This window comes from Pteropus alecto, unplaced genomic scaffold, assembly GCF_000325575.1.
Source record: "Pteropus alecto unplaced genomic scaffold, ASM32557v1 scaffold146, whole genome shotgun sequence".
Classification (NCBI taxonomy): Eukaryota; Metazoa; Chordata; class Mammalia; order Chiroptera; family Pteropodidae; genus Pteropus; species Pteropus alecto.
The window spans coordinates 6,443,873-6,458,919 of record NW_006442107.1 but is presented as its reverse complement, the minus strand read 5'-3'; the positions used below and the strand labels follow the sequence as shown (position 1 = coordinate 6,458,919).

Below are 15,047 nucleotides of genomic sequence, written 5' to 3'. Positions count from 1 at the left end.
TCCCTTTGCAAATATAAATACAGTCTATCATCATATCGGGATAAAATCCATTTGCAAAAAATTGGGGGGAGGGAAAAATTTATCCACTATTGACAACTATAGAGAAACCAACTGGCACATAAAAAGCAACTTCCTTCTCTTACCAAATCCGTAGTGGACAGAGTGAGCAGGCCCACTTCCACCCCATCGCATCCCAGACAGCTGCAAAGCCAAGGTAGAGAAGGGTGCATAACTGTGGACTCCAGCACCAAAGACTAAGTGCCGCCTTGCCCAATTACAGCCCATTCTAACATTTAAGACAATAAATGACCATTTTTACAGGCAGCATCCCTTTCAGGATTGCTTATTGAATACTTCAGGTAAAAATCTATACTATTGCACACTTGTATTATTTTTACATTTTTGGATGACATCTGTAGAAATGGTAAATGTAATATTAAAATTCATTGTGATCTAATTAGTCAAAATTAAAAGACACTTACTTTGCATCAGCAGCCTGAGAATGTCACTGTATTGGTCAGGGAACTGGTAGAGAAGAAGATAAGTCCAGTGCTTACAGAAAATATTAAATGGCATCAAAATATCTTCCTCTGGTTCGAGGCCCCAGGCAGTAAGTGCCAAATGAATGGACTCCAGAAGCCTGGTACGATCAGACAGAGGAGGTTTAGTGGCGTTTAACCATTGCTTAAGATCGAACTAGAAAGAAAAAGAAACAAAAAGCAGTTTTATTGACACTAGAAAATTAACTGAAGTAGAGCAAAGTCTGTGCAAATTTAGTTTAAAAGTCAATGATTACCTAGCCATAGCCATTCTTAAAGATTTAAACTAAAGTTTATAAACAAGTGCCTAAAAGAATCTCGGCAGTTCAAGAATTGATGGGTGCCATTATGCCTCCATTTCTACTTCACTCTCAGACTGCATATGCAGGGTTTTCTCAGCCCTGTGTGCTTTTTTGTAATTTAAAAATCCTTTGGTAAGTTTTCACTACAAGCGAGGATCCGAACTTTGTGGTTCTCTTTCACTGGTCACAATGCCGCAAACAAGCAGAACTGTCTCCATCTAACAGACGTTTCTGTGTCTGCGCCAGTCACCTAGCTCAGAGTGCTGATACCACCTTTCAGAATCCCAAACTATGAGATGCGTTCTTCCCCCATTACAGACTGAGGTCAGTCTCTAGGGCCCCAAAAATTACCAGGTTTTATGACTCATAAATGTCAGAGAAATACAATTGAAGGCAAAATAGCTAAGGCTCTCAAATTCTCACCTGGTGAAGTAAATCCATGGCCTTGGTCTGGGTTAACATTCTACTTGGAATGAGGACAAAGGCAATTTGCTTAGATGTGGCTTTTTCCAAATAGGAGAGACTTGGACATAGCACAACTCATTTAACAAACACAATTTAGGCATAAATTCAGGATAAATTCAAAAGAAGACTGTACTAAATTATTACTATGAATAATTAAAAACCGTACTGAGTTTTAGAGGTTTTGGAAGCTAGGTCCTTTTTATGGTGGAATAAGACTGCCCCACACAGCACAACTGACGCCTCCATGAGATAAAACTGTGGGTTCGGGCTGCATAAAAGATAATGCAAAATATGAGAAGGGCCTGTGACCCTATGGTCTACATGGAAACAAAACTCCAGAGCGCCTTTCATTCCTATAGAGTGGGAAACTGACAGTGTGTACGTTTCAGTGATAACGTCAGGATTGTCACATCTCACCTTGGTTAGCAGCATGAAAATCATGTCACTGTTGTCCTCACTCAGGAACTTCACCACTTTCTCATACAGTTGTATGAACTCTGTGGGAGCAGCATTGGGAGTGAAGAAAGGAGACAAGAGAGAGCAGAGCCTTCTATTCTTCAGAATGGTCTCAAGCACATTTTTGCACTCTGATTTAGTGCCACTGATGAACACCTTGAAATAATAAAAGGGGAAAATGCTACCAGATTCTCCACTCCCCAACCTGTATTTAAGCAACCATGTTTTAAGCTGTAGTAGATAAGGTAAGTAGATTTCTTTTCTAAATGAAAATACAAAACATTCAAAAGAAATCTAAAACCAACATAGATAAACTTATTATTTCCAATGTAGGTGATATTAAGAATTACGGATAATCCATTAATTTGATTTGAACAGGCCATATAGAGCAAATTCTCAATTAACTATATTTGAAAAATAGTTAAAAAATAGTTAAAGATTAAAATATTGGAGTAATTTGAATCTGGAAATTTGCAAGTTACCTGCCGTGATTATTAAGTATCCAAAGTGATTCTGTACTGTCAAGAAGACAAAACTTCTAGGTTATAAATTTTACTGATATGCTTTTAATACTTTTAAAAAGCTAATCTTTACAACTAATATTTAATCAGGGTAACTTCACATTGTTTTAACTTGGTTCTAATGTTTAAAAGTACTAGAATATAAGCAAATATTTACATAATCTCGGGGTCAGGAAGGCTTTGATAAATTTGACCACAGGCAAAAATAATAAAAGAAGGGGGTCAGGGAAAGGGTTGGGGGGAGGTAGGTGGGGCAAAGGGGGTCAACTATGTGGTGACAAAAAGAAACCTAACTATGGGAGGTGAACACATAGTGTAAACATATACATGCCTTACTGTTAAAGTGTACAGCTGATACTGATTTCATTAATCAATGTCACCATAAAAATAAGTTAATTAAAATAACAACAATAAAAGAAAAGACTGACAGATTTGAACTGATAAAACTTTTAACTTCTGTAAGGCAAAAAGTATCATAAATTAAAGGAAAATTACAAAGTAAAAATATTAATACATTTCAGATACCAGATTAATAGTCCGAAGAGCTCTTTCAAAAGCAGTAACACAAGAAACTCTCCAAAAAACAAAAATTCAAAGGACAATAACCAGCAAATCACAAAAAAAATATAAATAGCCAAAACATATGAAGTCATGCAACTTAACAAATACTTAAAGAAATATAATAATAATAAAATAAATAAAATAATAATAATAAAGTATCACTTCCTCTATTAGATTAGCAAGACTGAAAAGGAACCAATCATCCCTACTGTAGGTTACGACATGGAGAATAATAAACTCAGACGCTGCAATGACAATGTAAATAGGTACAAACTTCCCAGAAGAGTGTGTACAATATACAGCAAATGCTAGTCCCTTCGACATTGCAATCATACTTCTAAGAAATTATCCTAGGAAAAAAAAGACCACCAAGTTCACAAAGATACGTAAAGCTACCTCAGGCTTCTGCAGCAAAACAAACTACTTACATATCCATTCAAAGGGCACTGTCTTGATACATTACAATATCTGTACCATGGAACACCACATATTAAATACCATGATGTAGGTCTATAAGAATATGGAATAATGTCTAAAAGATGTGTTCGAATGAAAAAAGCGGGTACAAAATTGTGTGCCCATTTGAGTGTTTACCTATCTATCCATCTATTTACCTACATGTAGGGATACTATATCATTTTCACATATATACACATACACTAATACACATACATATGTGAGATAAACTATACTGAAATGTTAGCTCTGTAACCATTATCTCCAGATAGTTAGGATCCTGAGGAAGTTTTCTTCTTTATACTTTCAATACTCTCTGCATTGCTTACAATAAGAACACATCAGTTTTATAATCAGGAAAACACTACTTTAAAAAATCTATTTTAATATCTGCTCAGCATCAGCTCCTTAAAAATATCCAATAAATAAGTACTTAATCAATTGAATTTAAGTGAGAATACATAGTTAATTAGTGTTGGCATATTTTCCAACAGGTGGCTGTCCTTTCTTTTATGACATATTTCATAAATCTGCATGGATACACTACCCTTGTTCTTGTTAAAAGCCATATTTTAACAGTAAGTCAAATAAATAAACGGAGACTGAGAATAGCAACTGGGAGGCAGCAGCGGGAGGTGGAGCACTGAATATCGAGTCAGAAGACAGATGCCCAGTCTCAGTTCCAGCGCTCACCAGCTGTATTCTTTAGGCAAGTCATTTAATCTTTCAGAGCCCAGTTTTCTCATCTTTAAGATGAGAATGACATCAATCACAGAGTCACTGTGAGGGCAAAATAAATAAAATAATGAATCGGAAAGCATTTTATAAACAATAAAGAGCTTCGGAGATGCTATTGGTAACACCAACAACATATGATAGAATCTGATGTCTCCCCAGAGGCTTTCAAACATGAATAATTTATTATGTCTTGTATGAGAAGCAAATTCTATACCAACAATCCTAATGACATCTTGAGAAGCCAACAATTCAAAGGGACTTACTTCTGACTTAGGTCAGACTCTGAACCTACAAGTCTGAAGTTCAACCCTGACTATATCTAATGAAGACACTGTAAGGACTCATTATGTTAGAAAAGGGCTAACAACACAGAATAGCCTTACCTGTCCCAAAATCTCAATGCATGAAGTAAAGAACTGCCTTGTGGGAGGATGACGCTGGGTCTCATCCCTGACGTAATCCACAACAGTAAAGAAGAGGCTAATGCCAACCTTCTGAATCCTAGGAGTAGGCTGCAACTTGTAGGTATTCACTAGGGCCCTGAGGGAAAATGCAGGTTTAGACTATTGGTTTACAGTATGAGAATCCAGACCAACAAGTAGTTCTTTGCTACTCTACATTTCTCAGGTAATATTCTTAAGAGTCCTCAGGGCCCCATACAAATGTCGCTTTAGAAATATTTCATGGCTTATTTTCCAGCTTGACCGAACATCTTATTTCTTATTTTCAATACATAAAAATGACTTTGTGCCATCATGGGGTAAAAAAGTCAGCTGTATTTTAAGAGCTAATTAACATTCTCACCCTTACCAAAATTTTTTACATTTCGTATGTAATGCACTATTTATTATTTAACTTCATGTATTCCTTATATAATATATATTTTTAAAAAAGAACTCTGACTTCTCTAAAGTTTAAAATCCAAAACAGTGACTTAAGTTGAAAATAAAGATTTTTGTATAGAATAAGATCATAAAGGAATCTCTTCTAATTTTGACACTTTTTTGAGTTCCTTTACTAGTAAATGAAACATCAGCCTCTTATTCACCTTATCCCCTCCTCCTTTCCAGGCCCCCCAGTTCAACCCATAGAAGGATTCATGTCCCCCTCCATGTCACCATCTCAATCTACCGGGGGATTAGTTGCTGGTACTAGAATGTGGAGTCACCTTAAAGTGAAAGGCAGAGTCAACCTCCCCTCCCCCAAGTCATGCCCTGGTGGTTTTGGGAAGAAAGAGGATGGTGAGAGTAAGCTAGGAGCTCCAAGAGAAAATCACAGTGGCCAAATGCAAGTTGGGAACTATACTTGAGAGCCCTAATTCTCATGAGCAAGTCCACTGCAAACCGTGCTCAATTACCTGAGTTGACAATGATGACTTCCTAGGTAAATGTGACTTTGATATAAAACTTAAGCATTAAATCTCGCCATGATTGAATTTCAATGTACTATATCATCTAGTAATTCAGGAGTCTGCAAACTTATTCTATAAAGGGCCAGATAATGAATATTTATGCTTTATGGGCCATAAATTGTTACAACTACTCAATTCTGCCACTGCAGCATAAAAGCCATAGACATTAATAAATGGACATGGCTGTGCTCCAATAAAACTTTATTTATAAAAATAGGTGGCAAGGCAGATTTGGCCCAAAGGCCAATTTTCCACTCCTTGTACTAATTTAATTAGTGGTTTTGGGAGGGTGGTATGATTACTATCAACAAAAGAATATTTTAAAGCATAATGTCCTCAAAACTTACGTAATCAAGTTTTCTGCATGCACAGCGGCTTCCACAATGTTAAGTGGTGGTGGTTTAGAAGCTTCTGCTTGCAACTGCTTTACCTCTTTTCGTAAAACATGAAGCTGTTGGCTTATTGCTTCGTTCTTATGCATACCTTCAAACTAACAAAAATTAAAGTGGTCAACAGATTATTTTGCCCCTACATGTTTCCAGAGCAGATATTTTCTTACATATATATACCAAGCATATGATGAAAAGGCTATTATTACATTAATATTATAACTCAAAATTCTCCGTTGAACCTGACAGATAGGAAAAATTGTCAAAAAGTATTCAAGAATCTCAGGTTTTTCCTAAAGGATCAAATCTGAATTAGTTTATCATTGGTTCAAAGTCTTTTGTAGGATATGCTCTGTCACTTACGTTTCCACACTCCGACTTTCATCAAAAATACACTCATCTTCCACCACTGAGGCCTTTTCTGAAGCACATCAAGCCCCCCTCTGTTGATCATCCCTCCTCAGAGCTTTCACTCCTCTGTCCACCCAAACCAACAGCACATATGATTAAACTCAAAACACTCGGGCTGTGTATCTCATGTGTGCCCAACATAAAAAAAGAAGGGTACAGATGCTGTTAATAAAACATTTGCAATTTTGAAAGAAAGAAAAAGCATATATTTATAAAGCAAACAGCAATATAAAATATGGGAAGTGCCCAAGTCAGTTGCATGCCTAGGAAAAGAACCATTGATCAATTCAGTGGTGCCTGAAAGCTGGTCTTTGGAAAAAATTTTATTGGTTCTTAGTGCAGATGTGAAAAATAAGGAGAATTTGTTGGGCTTTTCAAAAAAACCTAAATTTATGTCAATTTAAAAGACTATCCTTTCTTTATCTTTCCTACTTGAGAAGGTTAATATTCCTTTCTTTAATTAATTGACGGTGACCTATATAGAAGCTTTGTTTGTGTATTTTTAGTGTCTTTTTTTTGGATGTGTTAGGGGCCAGAGAATATCCTAGTCTCAGGCTGCAACACAAAGACAGAACCTATGTGGTACAAGCTGCGGGGCTGAAGAGTACAGTACCACCAGACTGGGGAACAGGGGCCCCGTCTTGGAGAGGCCTTTAAAGCAGACTAGAGAACTGAGGCATGGCAGAGAACACTGAAAAAACCAGAACATTTAGAAGGCAGGAGTTTTAAATCCCATATTTTCCTTAAATGGTTTTCCACAATCACATGGGTGAGCAGCAGAGCTTACATTTTCCTTTATATGCACCTGCCAAAATCCAGTCTTCAGCCACCACTGCAATGATCACAGAGAGCCTTCGTTTGTAAATAATGTAAACACTTAATTCACAAACTTATTTAATGAAGGCCCTTATGTCCCTACCAAGGTTATTATCATAAATTCCAAATCAAAAGCTCCTTAAGGGCAACGGTCCTATTTGTTTTGCTTTACACAGCACGGCTAACAGTACACTGAGCACCTACTTTTTACGATCATAATGATAACTTTCTTCTATAAAATGCACCACTGTTGTGGTTAAAAAAAAAAAAATCTTTACAAAACTTATTTTAAAGAAAAAATAAGCTGTTAGAATGAATCAAAAGCTATGAAAGTGACTCTCCAAAAATATGTTAACAATAATTACTTTAATTTCTGCTATTGGAGATATGAAAAGTAAAAAATTAAATTACTTCCATCAAACTACATACTGCATCAATACAAATATTAAATCTCAAAATTTTCATATGACGAATCAATATTTAATAGCCTAAAACATGATTAGGAGTATGTGCAGTCAGCTATTTTGCCCAATATGTTATCAATTACAATTGGACTGGGTCTTTGAGGGTCCAGCCCTTGGCTGGCCTGGAGAGGAACAGCCAAACAAGAAGAAAGAATCTGAGAAAAGGAAGGAAGACAGTGAGAATACAGGGAAGTGGAAACACAGAGGACAAGAGATAAAGAACAGAAGTTCACTTGACTGGAACATGTAAAGAGACATTTTGTAGCTTGAACTTTAAAACTGCCACCCTACATCGTAGAAACCTCTAATGCTGAAGAATAAAAGAAAACCAACCAGTATAGGAAAGTTTAGATATTCTCACCAAAAACAACCCAAAATTATCGTTACTTCCTAGTCTACTTATTTTTGCTCTCACCACTGTTGAAAATTTTCTGTTCTTACTAGAACAGAGGGTGAGAGAGACTGAATAGACTACCAGCTCATAATTACAAGTAGCTGTAGACAATAGAACAAAGCAGCATGGGAAGTCCCGCCGCTTGAGTCACTTTAAGTAGACAAAGAAATTTAAAAATTGGACATAGCATGTGCTTCTGTGAGTTTTTTACAATAATGTGAGGCCCTCAGTGGGTCTTTTCCATCTTTCATTTCTAGGAATAAAGAAATTTTTCACATGACAATAAATCAATTCTGAGTCCAGCAAACATGCCCACAATACCAAAGTACAACACAAAGAACCCTATTATAAATTACCCCATTTCCTCAGAGATTATCACTGAATCATTAGAGGCTTCTATTAGGAGAGGCAACCACAGGAGAAGCATGTCTCAATTCTCATAAAATATGTTTGGCTTTTGTATACCTCAAACAAGCTATACATAGTTCGAACACTTGCAGATGGCTGGAAATTTCCAAGGCTTTCTCGCCCAGAAAAATTCCAGTAAGCAATAAAATATTTTCATCATATAATCTGATATTTTCATAAATGAGCCATTAAAATTATATTAAAATATACTTTTGCATTTTAATTTTAACATGTATATTTAAAATATAAAGTTATTTCCCATGAAGTTGATTTTAAAAATTGATACGATCGAAGAATTCTCTAATCACTGATCACATTCTGGATCAAATTTTCTAACTTTAGATGCATACAAATGTTATTTTATCGGAAATATGTTCTAAAGGTAATGAAAAATACCAATATAAATGTTATTTCTAAGAAGATATTTTAGAGAAAGTCTCCCAAGGAGATTGATGGAGAATACTTTAGAATTGTTAAAGTATGGATTGGCACAAAAAGAAGAGAAATGTTTGAAAGACAACCAAGAGTCAGTAAAACTAATTTTCCCCAACTTCTAAAAGTTAACAAAAAGAGGATCTATTTTTGTACAAATGTAGTCAGGGAGCGGGTGGCGCCTATCTCTAAGCATTTCTCTCCCAGCTCAGGGAATCCATGCAGAAAGAATGAGATGCCATGATTAAGGGGCATGTGCTCTGTAGCAAAACCTGGGTCTTCCTGGTTTTGCCACTCACTGGCTGTGTCACCTTGGGTATGTAACTTAACCTCTCTATGCCTCTAGTTCTTCACCTGAAAAATGCAGATCATTAAAATTCCCACCACAAAGGGTTGTAGTGAGGATAAATTAAGTTCTGTAAAGTGTTTAAAAGTGCCTGGCATAAAGTAAGTGCTATGTCACGGTGGCCAAGGCTAAACTTCCATTCTAAAGTCCTTATGACGTAGTCACAGATCCAACTTAACTCTATTTCCAACTCAAAAAAGTGACTCTAGAGACAAGTGAATATATTTAATCACATTGCTGCATATCTCTTCTTTTGCCTGTTGGCAGGCTCCACTCAACTGATCTGCTTTCCGCAGGTACCTCCCACGTATGCCTTCAGTGGCTCCCCAGAGGCCGAGCACATGACCAGGCTCCCAAGTGATCATCCTTTCCAATGTGGATTCCTACCATCACTTCCAAAAACAACTTGAAAAACACTGATCTAGCCACTGACCCCTAGATGAAGTCATGGTCACACCATTCCCTTATTCCTTCTAACTGTATTCAAATTATCATTATCAAAATCTTTAAAGATCGGTTTAAGGCCCTCTTTCTAAGACTCTTTCTTTGAATTTCTATTCCATCAGCACTTATGGAAATATGTGATTAGCTCTGTGCGAGTCTTCACGCCCATCAAAAACTATTAAATGTTTTGGGACGTGGAACATCTGCTTATACTTCTTTCAGTCTTTCTCAATGATATGCCAATTATTAGGGGGCTCAATTAAAATTCTGAATTATGAAGAAAGTTAAACAGTCTTACCTGAACTGTTATAACTGATGCTCCTTGGCATTTCTTACCACTACTGCCTCTACACTCCAAATGCAGTGTGGCCTGTTCTTCTCGGTTAACATACTGTTTGGGCATTGTGTCCAACAGCTCACTATCCAGGGCAACCTGCTGAGATTCCCGAAGAGCAGCAGTTCTGAAAAACATCGTCAGGAGGTAAAAGAAAGTCTCAGACAAGGTTTCATGATAAGTGAAAAAGGCTTCCAGTTAGCCCCAGCCTGCATTAGAGCACAGCAAGACAGACACAAGTATTCCACAGTAATAAGACCAAAGATGTGTTTGCCAAGACTTACCCGAATCCTCTGGCAGTCAGGCTAGCCAGAAAGTAAAGAAAAGAAGGAAAAGTGGGACAACTTTTTTAGCTAGAAATAAAGCTCCATTTAGAATCTGTGTTATATCAACAGTGGTTTTTAAATAAATGGGACTATATCAAACTAAAAAGCTTCTGCACAGCAAAAGAAGCCATCAACAAAACAAAGAGGCAATCAACCAAATAGAGAAGATATTTGCAAACACCACTTCCGAAAAGGGGCAAATATTCACAATTATATATAAAGAACTCATACAACTCAACAACAAAAACAAGCAAACAATCCAATTAAAAAAGGACAGCGGACCTAACAGACACTTCTCCCAAGAAGACATACATATGGCCAACAGATATATGAAAAGATGCTCAACTTCATTAGGTATTAGGGAAATGCAAATCATAACCACAAGAATAGCTATGATCAACAAGACAAGTAATAACAAATGCTGGAGAGGATGCAAAGAAAAAGGAACCCTCACACACTGCTAGTGGGACTGTAAATTGGTGCAGCCACTATAGAGAAGAACAGTATGGAGGGTCCTACAAAAAGTAAGAATTACCATATGACCCAGCAATCCCTCTTCTGGCTATCTACCCCCAAAATTTGAAAATATCAATCTGTAAAGATATATGCACCCCAATGTTCACTGCAGCATTTTCACAGTGGCCAATACATGGAAACAACCGAAGTGTCTTTCAATAGCTGACCAGATAAAGAAACGTGGTTCATATATACAAGAGAATATTTCTCAGCCATAAGAAGAGATGAAATACTGCCATTTGCAACAACACAGATGGATCCTGAGATAATCATGCTAAGCGAAATAAGTCAGATGGGAAGGACTGAGAAGAGCATGATTTCACTTATATGTAAAATATAAAACTAAAAACAAACAAACAAAACCTCATAAATACAGACAACAGTTTAGTGGTTACCATAGGAAAAGGGTGTTGGCAGGGAGGTAGATAAGGGTAAAGGGAGTCAAATATATGGTGACGGAAGGAGATTTGACTTTGGGTGGTAAACACACATTGCAATATACAGATAATGTAGTATAGAATTGTACACTTGACATCTATATAATTTTATTAACCAATGTCACCCAAATAAAGTCAATATAAAACTTCTTTATAACCTAAATAAATGGACCCTTAAATATACAAGAATAAATGAGAATTCCATCCTAATTTAACTATCCTAATTTAACTAGTTAATGTAAGTACCATTGATTTCTTAGGTATTAGCAACTCAAACTGAGTTGTTAAAAAATGGAGAAGGCTAATTGTTTACATGGGTATCAATACTGTTCTAACTGTAGTTATTATTATAATGACATACAAGTGAGCACGTGCATGTGTATGTATGTTTGTTGTGTGCATACACAACATACACACACAATAAATGCCTAGACCAAAAGAGCCAAGGAGAAAAAGGCCAATAAGAAACTGATTCCCATGAGACTTGCAAAGACAAGACTCTATTACGTCATAAAACAGACTTACTCCACACACCTCCTTCTTCTCACGAGATGGCAAGCTAGAATCAAAACCTTAAAGAGTTGATCATTCTGTATCTATCGCTCGTGAACTCAGAACATTAAATCACCTTCCTGCACTTGGCTTGGATCAAGTGCCTGTGCCAATTTTTAAAAGAATATGGCAAGTTAGAAACAAAGGCAGTGACAAAAGTAAGTAAACCTCATTTCACAATCTTTAAACACAACCCTCTTTTAGCAGAAGGTCTCCTCAGGAGAAACTTAGGGGACACTATACACTCACAATGCTGACACTCACAAATGCCACCACAGGAAACATGTAAAATTTATAGTCCATGAAAGTACCACAAGATTTCAAAGTGAAATTAAAACACTTGTCACAACTTGGTTAACTAAACTAACTGTCTGGGCCAGTCTTGTCAAATTACTTTCCTGGTGAGAATGCTGATGCGGAAGACCGTCCAGGCACTAAATCACCCAGGCTGTCAAGGGAGCAAGCACTGAAGCATGATCCTGGTGGTCTCATGGTCTTACCTGGCCTGTTGTAGCAACAGATTCAGGTCTGTGCGCACCAGCTGGGTGGTGTCCTTCTGACTCTGGAGCACAGCAGTGGAAATAATTGGCACAGGAGGCTTCACTAGGTGCAAAACAAGGGGAGGTTGGGGAGCCTCGTGCTTCCGCAAGTTACTTAAAACCCTCTCTTTAGCTGAAAGAAAATAAAGGCATATTTATTGAGTAATGGCTACAACTAGGTAGTAATGTACTAAGTATGTGCAAAGCCCAGGCCTGTTACCTTCACAAAGAATGTCGTAGACCTACAGAATAGGCCTAAATGAATAAAATCATTACTCTTTATGACTTGTAAGTTTTGAGGGAGCACTCACAGGCCTAAAAATATTCTACCAGGAGCTAGGAGATCAAGAACATGAAGTAGGATTAAATAAAATTCCTACCCTCAAAAAGTCTTAATGATAGTTAAAGAATTAAAGCTCACAATCTTAAATTACTACCCTAAATAGCCTTGCATGATGCGCTAAGGTGTTTGGACTTATACTAGTACAAAGGGGATCTAGTGAACAGCTCTAAGCAAGCTTGAGAAAGATGGTAGCTATCACCAGACAAGGGACTGGGGGATTATGGCAGGTAGCCCTGTTAAGGGTTTAATGCAACCACCCAGATAAACCTTATAGGAATAGGAGAAAAAGGAATGAGCATTATGGAATACAGCTGAGTGAAAAATCTTAAATTAGGCCAAGGTTTAAACAGGAAGGCTAAGAGTAGTAGAGTTAAAATGAATAAAGACATGAGCACAAACTCCTATAGAACCTATGTTTATATAGTCATATAATCATTCATTCATTCATTTACTTATTCATTAACTCAATAAATGATTTATGGAGTCCAAATAAAAAAATCAGGTGTCATATAAGAAAAATAAAGGTAAATCTGTACCATTCAACTTTGCACATGGTCTAATACTGGTCAATCCAAGTTAAATGTTTATATTTCTACAGCTACTACAGAGCCGAACACACAGCAGGTGTCCAATAAATTCCTGTCCTCCACCTCTCTCTCTTCACTGCGCTATACACATACCACCACACAGCAGTTAGGGAATGAAGAACATGAAGAAAACCTGCCACATAACTGATTCTTTTAGATAACAGGGGACAAGAGAGGTCAAGAAAATGTCAAGTCATAAGTCAAGTCAACAAGTGCTTATGGAACTATTATGAATTTCTGACTTCATTCCAGATGTAACATTCAATTTTCTATTCTTGTTAAGAAAAAGTAAAGAAGATTTACTAGCCATGACTTCATTTGGCATAAAAAGACTCATATTATTTGTACCTCGGATGGAATTTAACATTCCAAGCAGGTCAAGTATAGGATCATCCCTTACAGCTGGGGTTTTTCCACTAGAACTACCACTCTTGGCACAGAATGTTACGAAGTAGGATATTTATCACTGGATAAGACTCCTGACTATGTTTGGGTTTCTTTAAAACATTTTAAGGTCGTGAGTCTAAAGGAAAAGTGGAGGCTCTTTCAAACTCAATATCACTTATCATCATGAAAGAAAAATCCAGGAAAATATTTTAAATGTAAAATAAAAGACATAAAAATTTTAATTCAGAGCCTATTTAACTATAATCACCACTCTAGACCACAAATGACAACAATTATAAAGCTAACAAAACAAATTTAAGAAAAAGAAGTCGGCGTCATAAGTGTGCAATAAAATTTTCCTACAATCACAAGTTCCATCATTTGACATCATCATCATTTAACCTGCTCATCTGAGAAAAACCTGGAACTTGTTATTTAAAAACCTAAGGCTTAATTTCACTTAGAATTGCAACCTGTACTGATCACCAGAAACAAGAGAAAGGACGATAAGTGATGACGAGCAGGATCTCTGGAGCCAAGTGGCTCTACCACTTAGCAGCTCTGTGACTTGGTCAAGTTACCTCACCACCTAACGCCTCAGGGGGAGGACTAAGTTAATACATACAAAGTGCTGGGACAGTGCCTGGAACAAACTAAAGGCTCAAACCTTTCTATACTGTTTAAATTTTTTTCAATGAGCACATATAACTTTTATAATTGAGGGGAAAAAAACTATTTTATTTCAGAGGAAAAAGTGGAGAGCAAGATGTTGGAGGGGAAAAAAGCCTTAGATGAGACTGTCTAGCATCTTCATTTTACAGATGAATGAACTGAAGCCAAGAAAAGCTCCTATTTTTCTCTGATCACACAGCTAAGTAGTTGGTTAGTGGCAGTGCTGGAACAAGAAGGTATTCTTGCGTTTCTCTGAATCATTTCAGTGCTCTATTATACTACATATTATAAGTTCAACAATTACATTTACAATTTTATGTGTCCTATATTTTAATAATATATTCAGTAATATGAAGTAAGTTACCCCAAATATTGTTTTCTGTTATTTTTTTGTTGTAATGTATGCTATCAACTTTCCAGGGTAAATGAATTTTTGTGGGCTGGCATAGAAAACTAACTGATAATTTATAAAACTGTTTCTCTAGAAAAATGCACTGTGAGAAACAACCAACCATACTTTGAGAATATGATCCATCTGTATGGTAAGAGTTCCAGATACAGAGAAAAAGAGTTTATAAAAGAAAAAGATGAACTTTTGAATTTTAAAACTGCAAATCCAAAATAATAAAATCTACAGTTGCATTTTACACACTGCAAGTCAATTCAGATGTCTTTTTAAAGCCTCATGGAGAAAATGATCTGTGAACAAACTTAGTCCTTTCCACTCTCCTTTTCAGGTGGAACCATGTGTCTCAGTTTGGGCCAGTGAGTTGTAACCACAAAGCCTGTGAGTAGCTTCTT

At 36.6% G+C, this 15,047-nt stretch overlaps 1 protein-coding gene across 1 annotated transcript in view; it reads right to left on the bottom strand.

The window, feature by feature from the left end:
• Positions 1–15,047, bottom strand: part of EPG5 (ectopic P-granules autophagy protein 5 homolog) — an 87,733-nt gene that overhangs the window by 21,214 nt on the left and 51,472 nt on the right. The window contains 6 exon segments of the mRNA XM_025038620.1: positions 483–696; positions 1,724–1,918; positions 4,422–4,578; positions 5,797–5,939; positions 9,852–10,014; positions 12,219–12,390. Of these exon segments, the coding sequence (XP_024894388.1) occupies positions 483–696; positions 1,724–1,918; positions 4,422–4,578; positions 5,797–5,939; positions 9,852–10,014; positions 12,219–12,390 (1,044 nt within the window).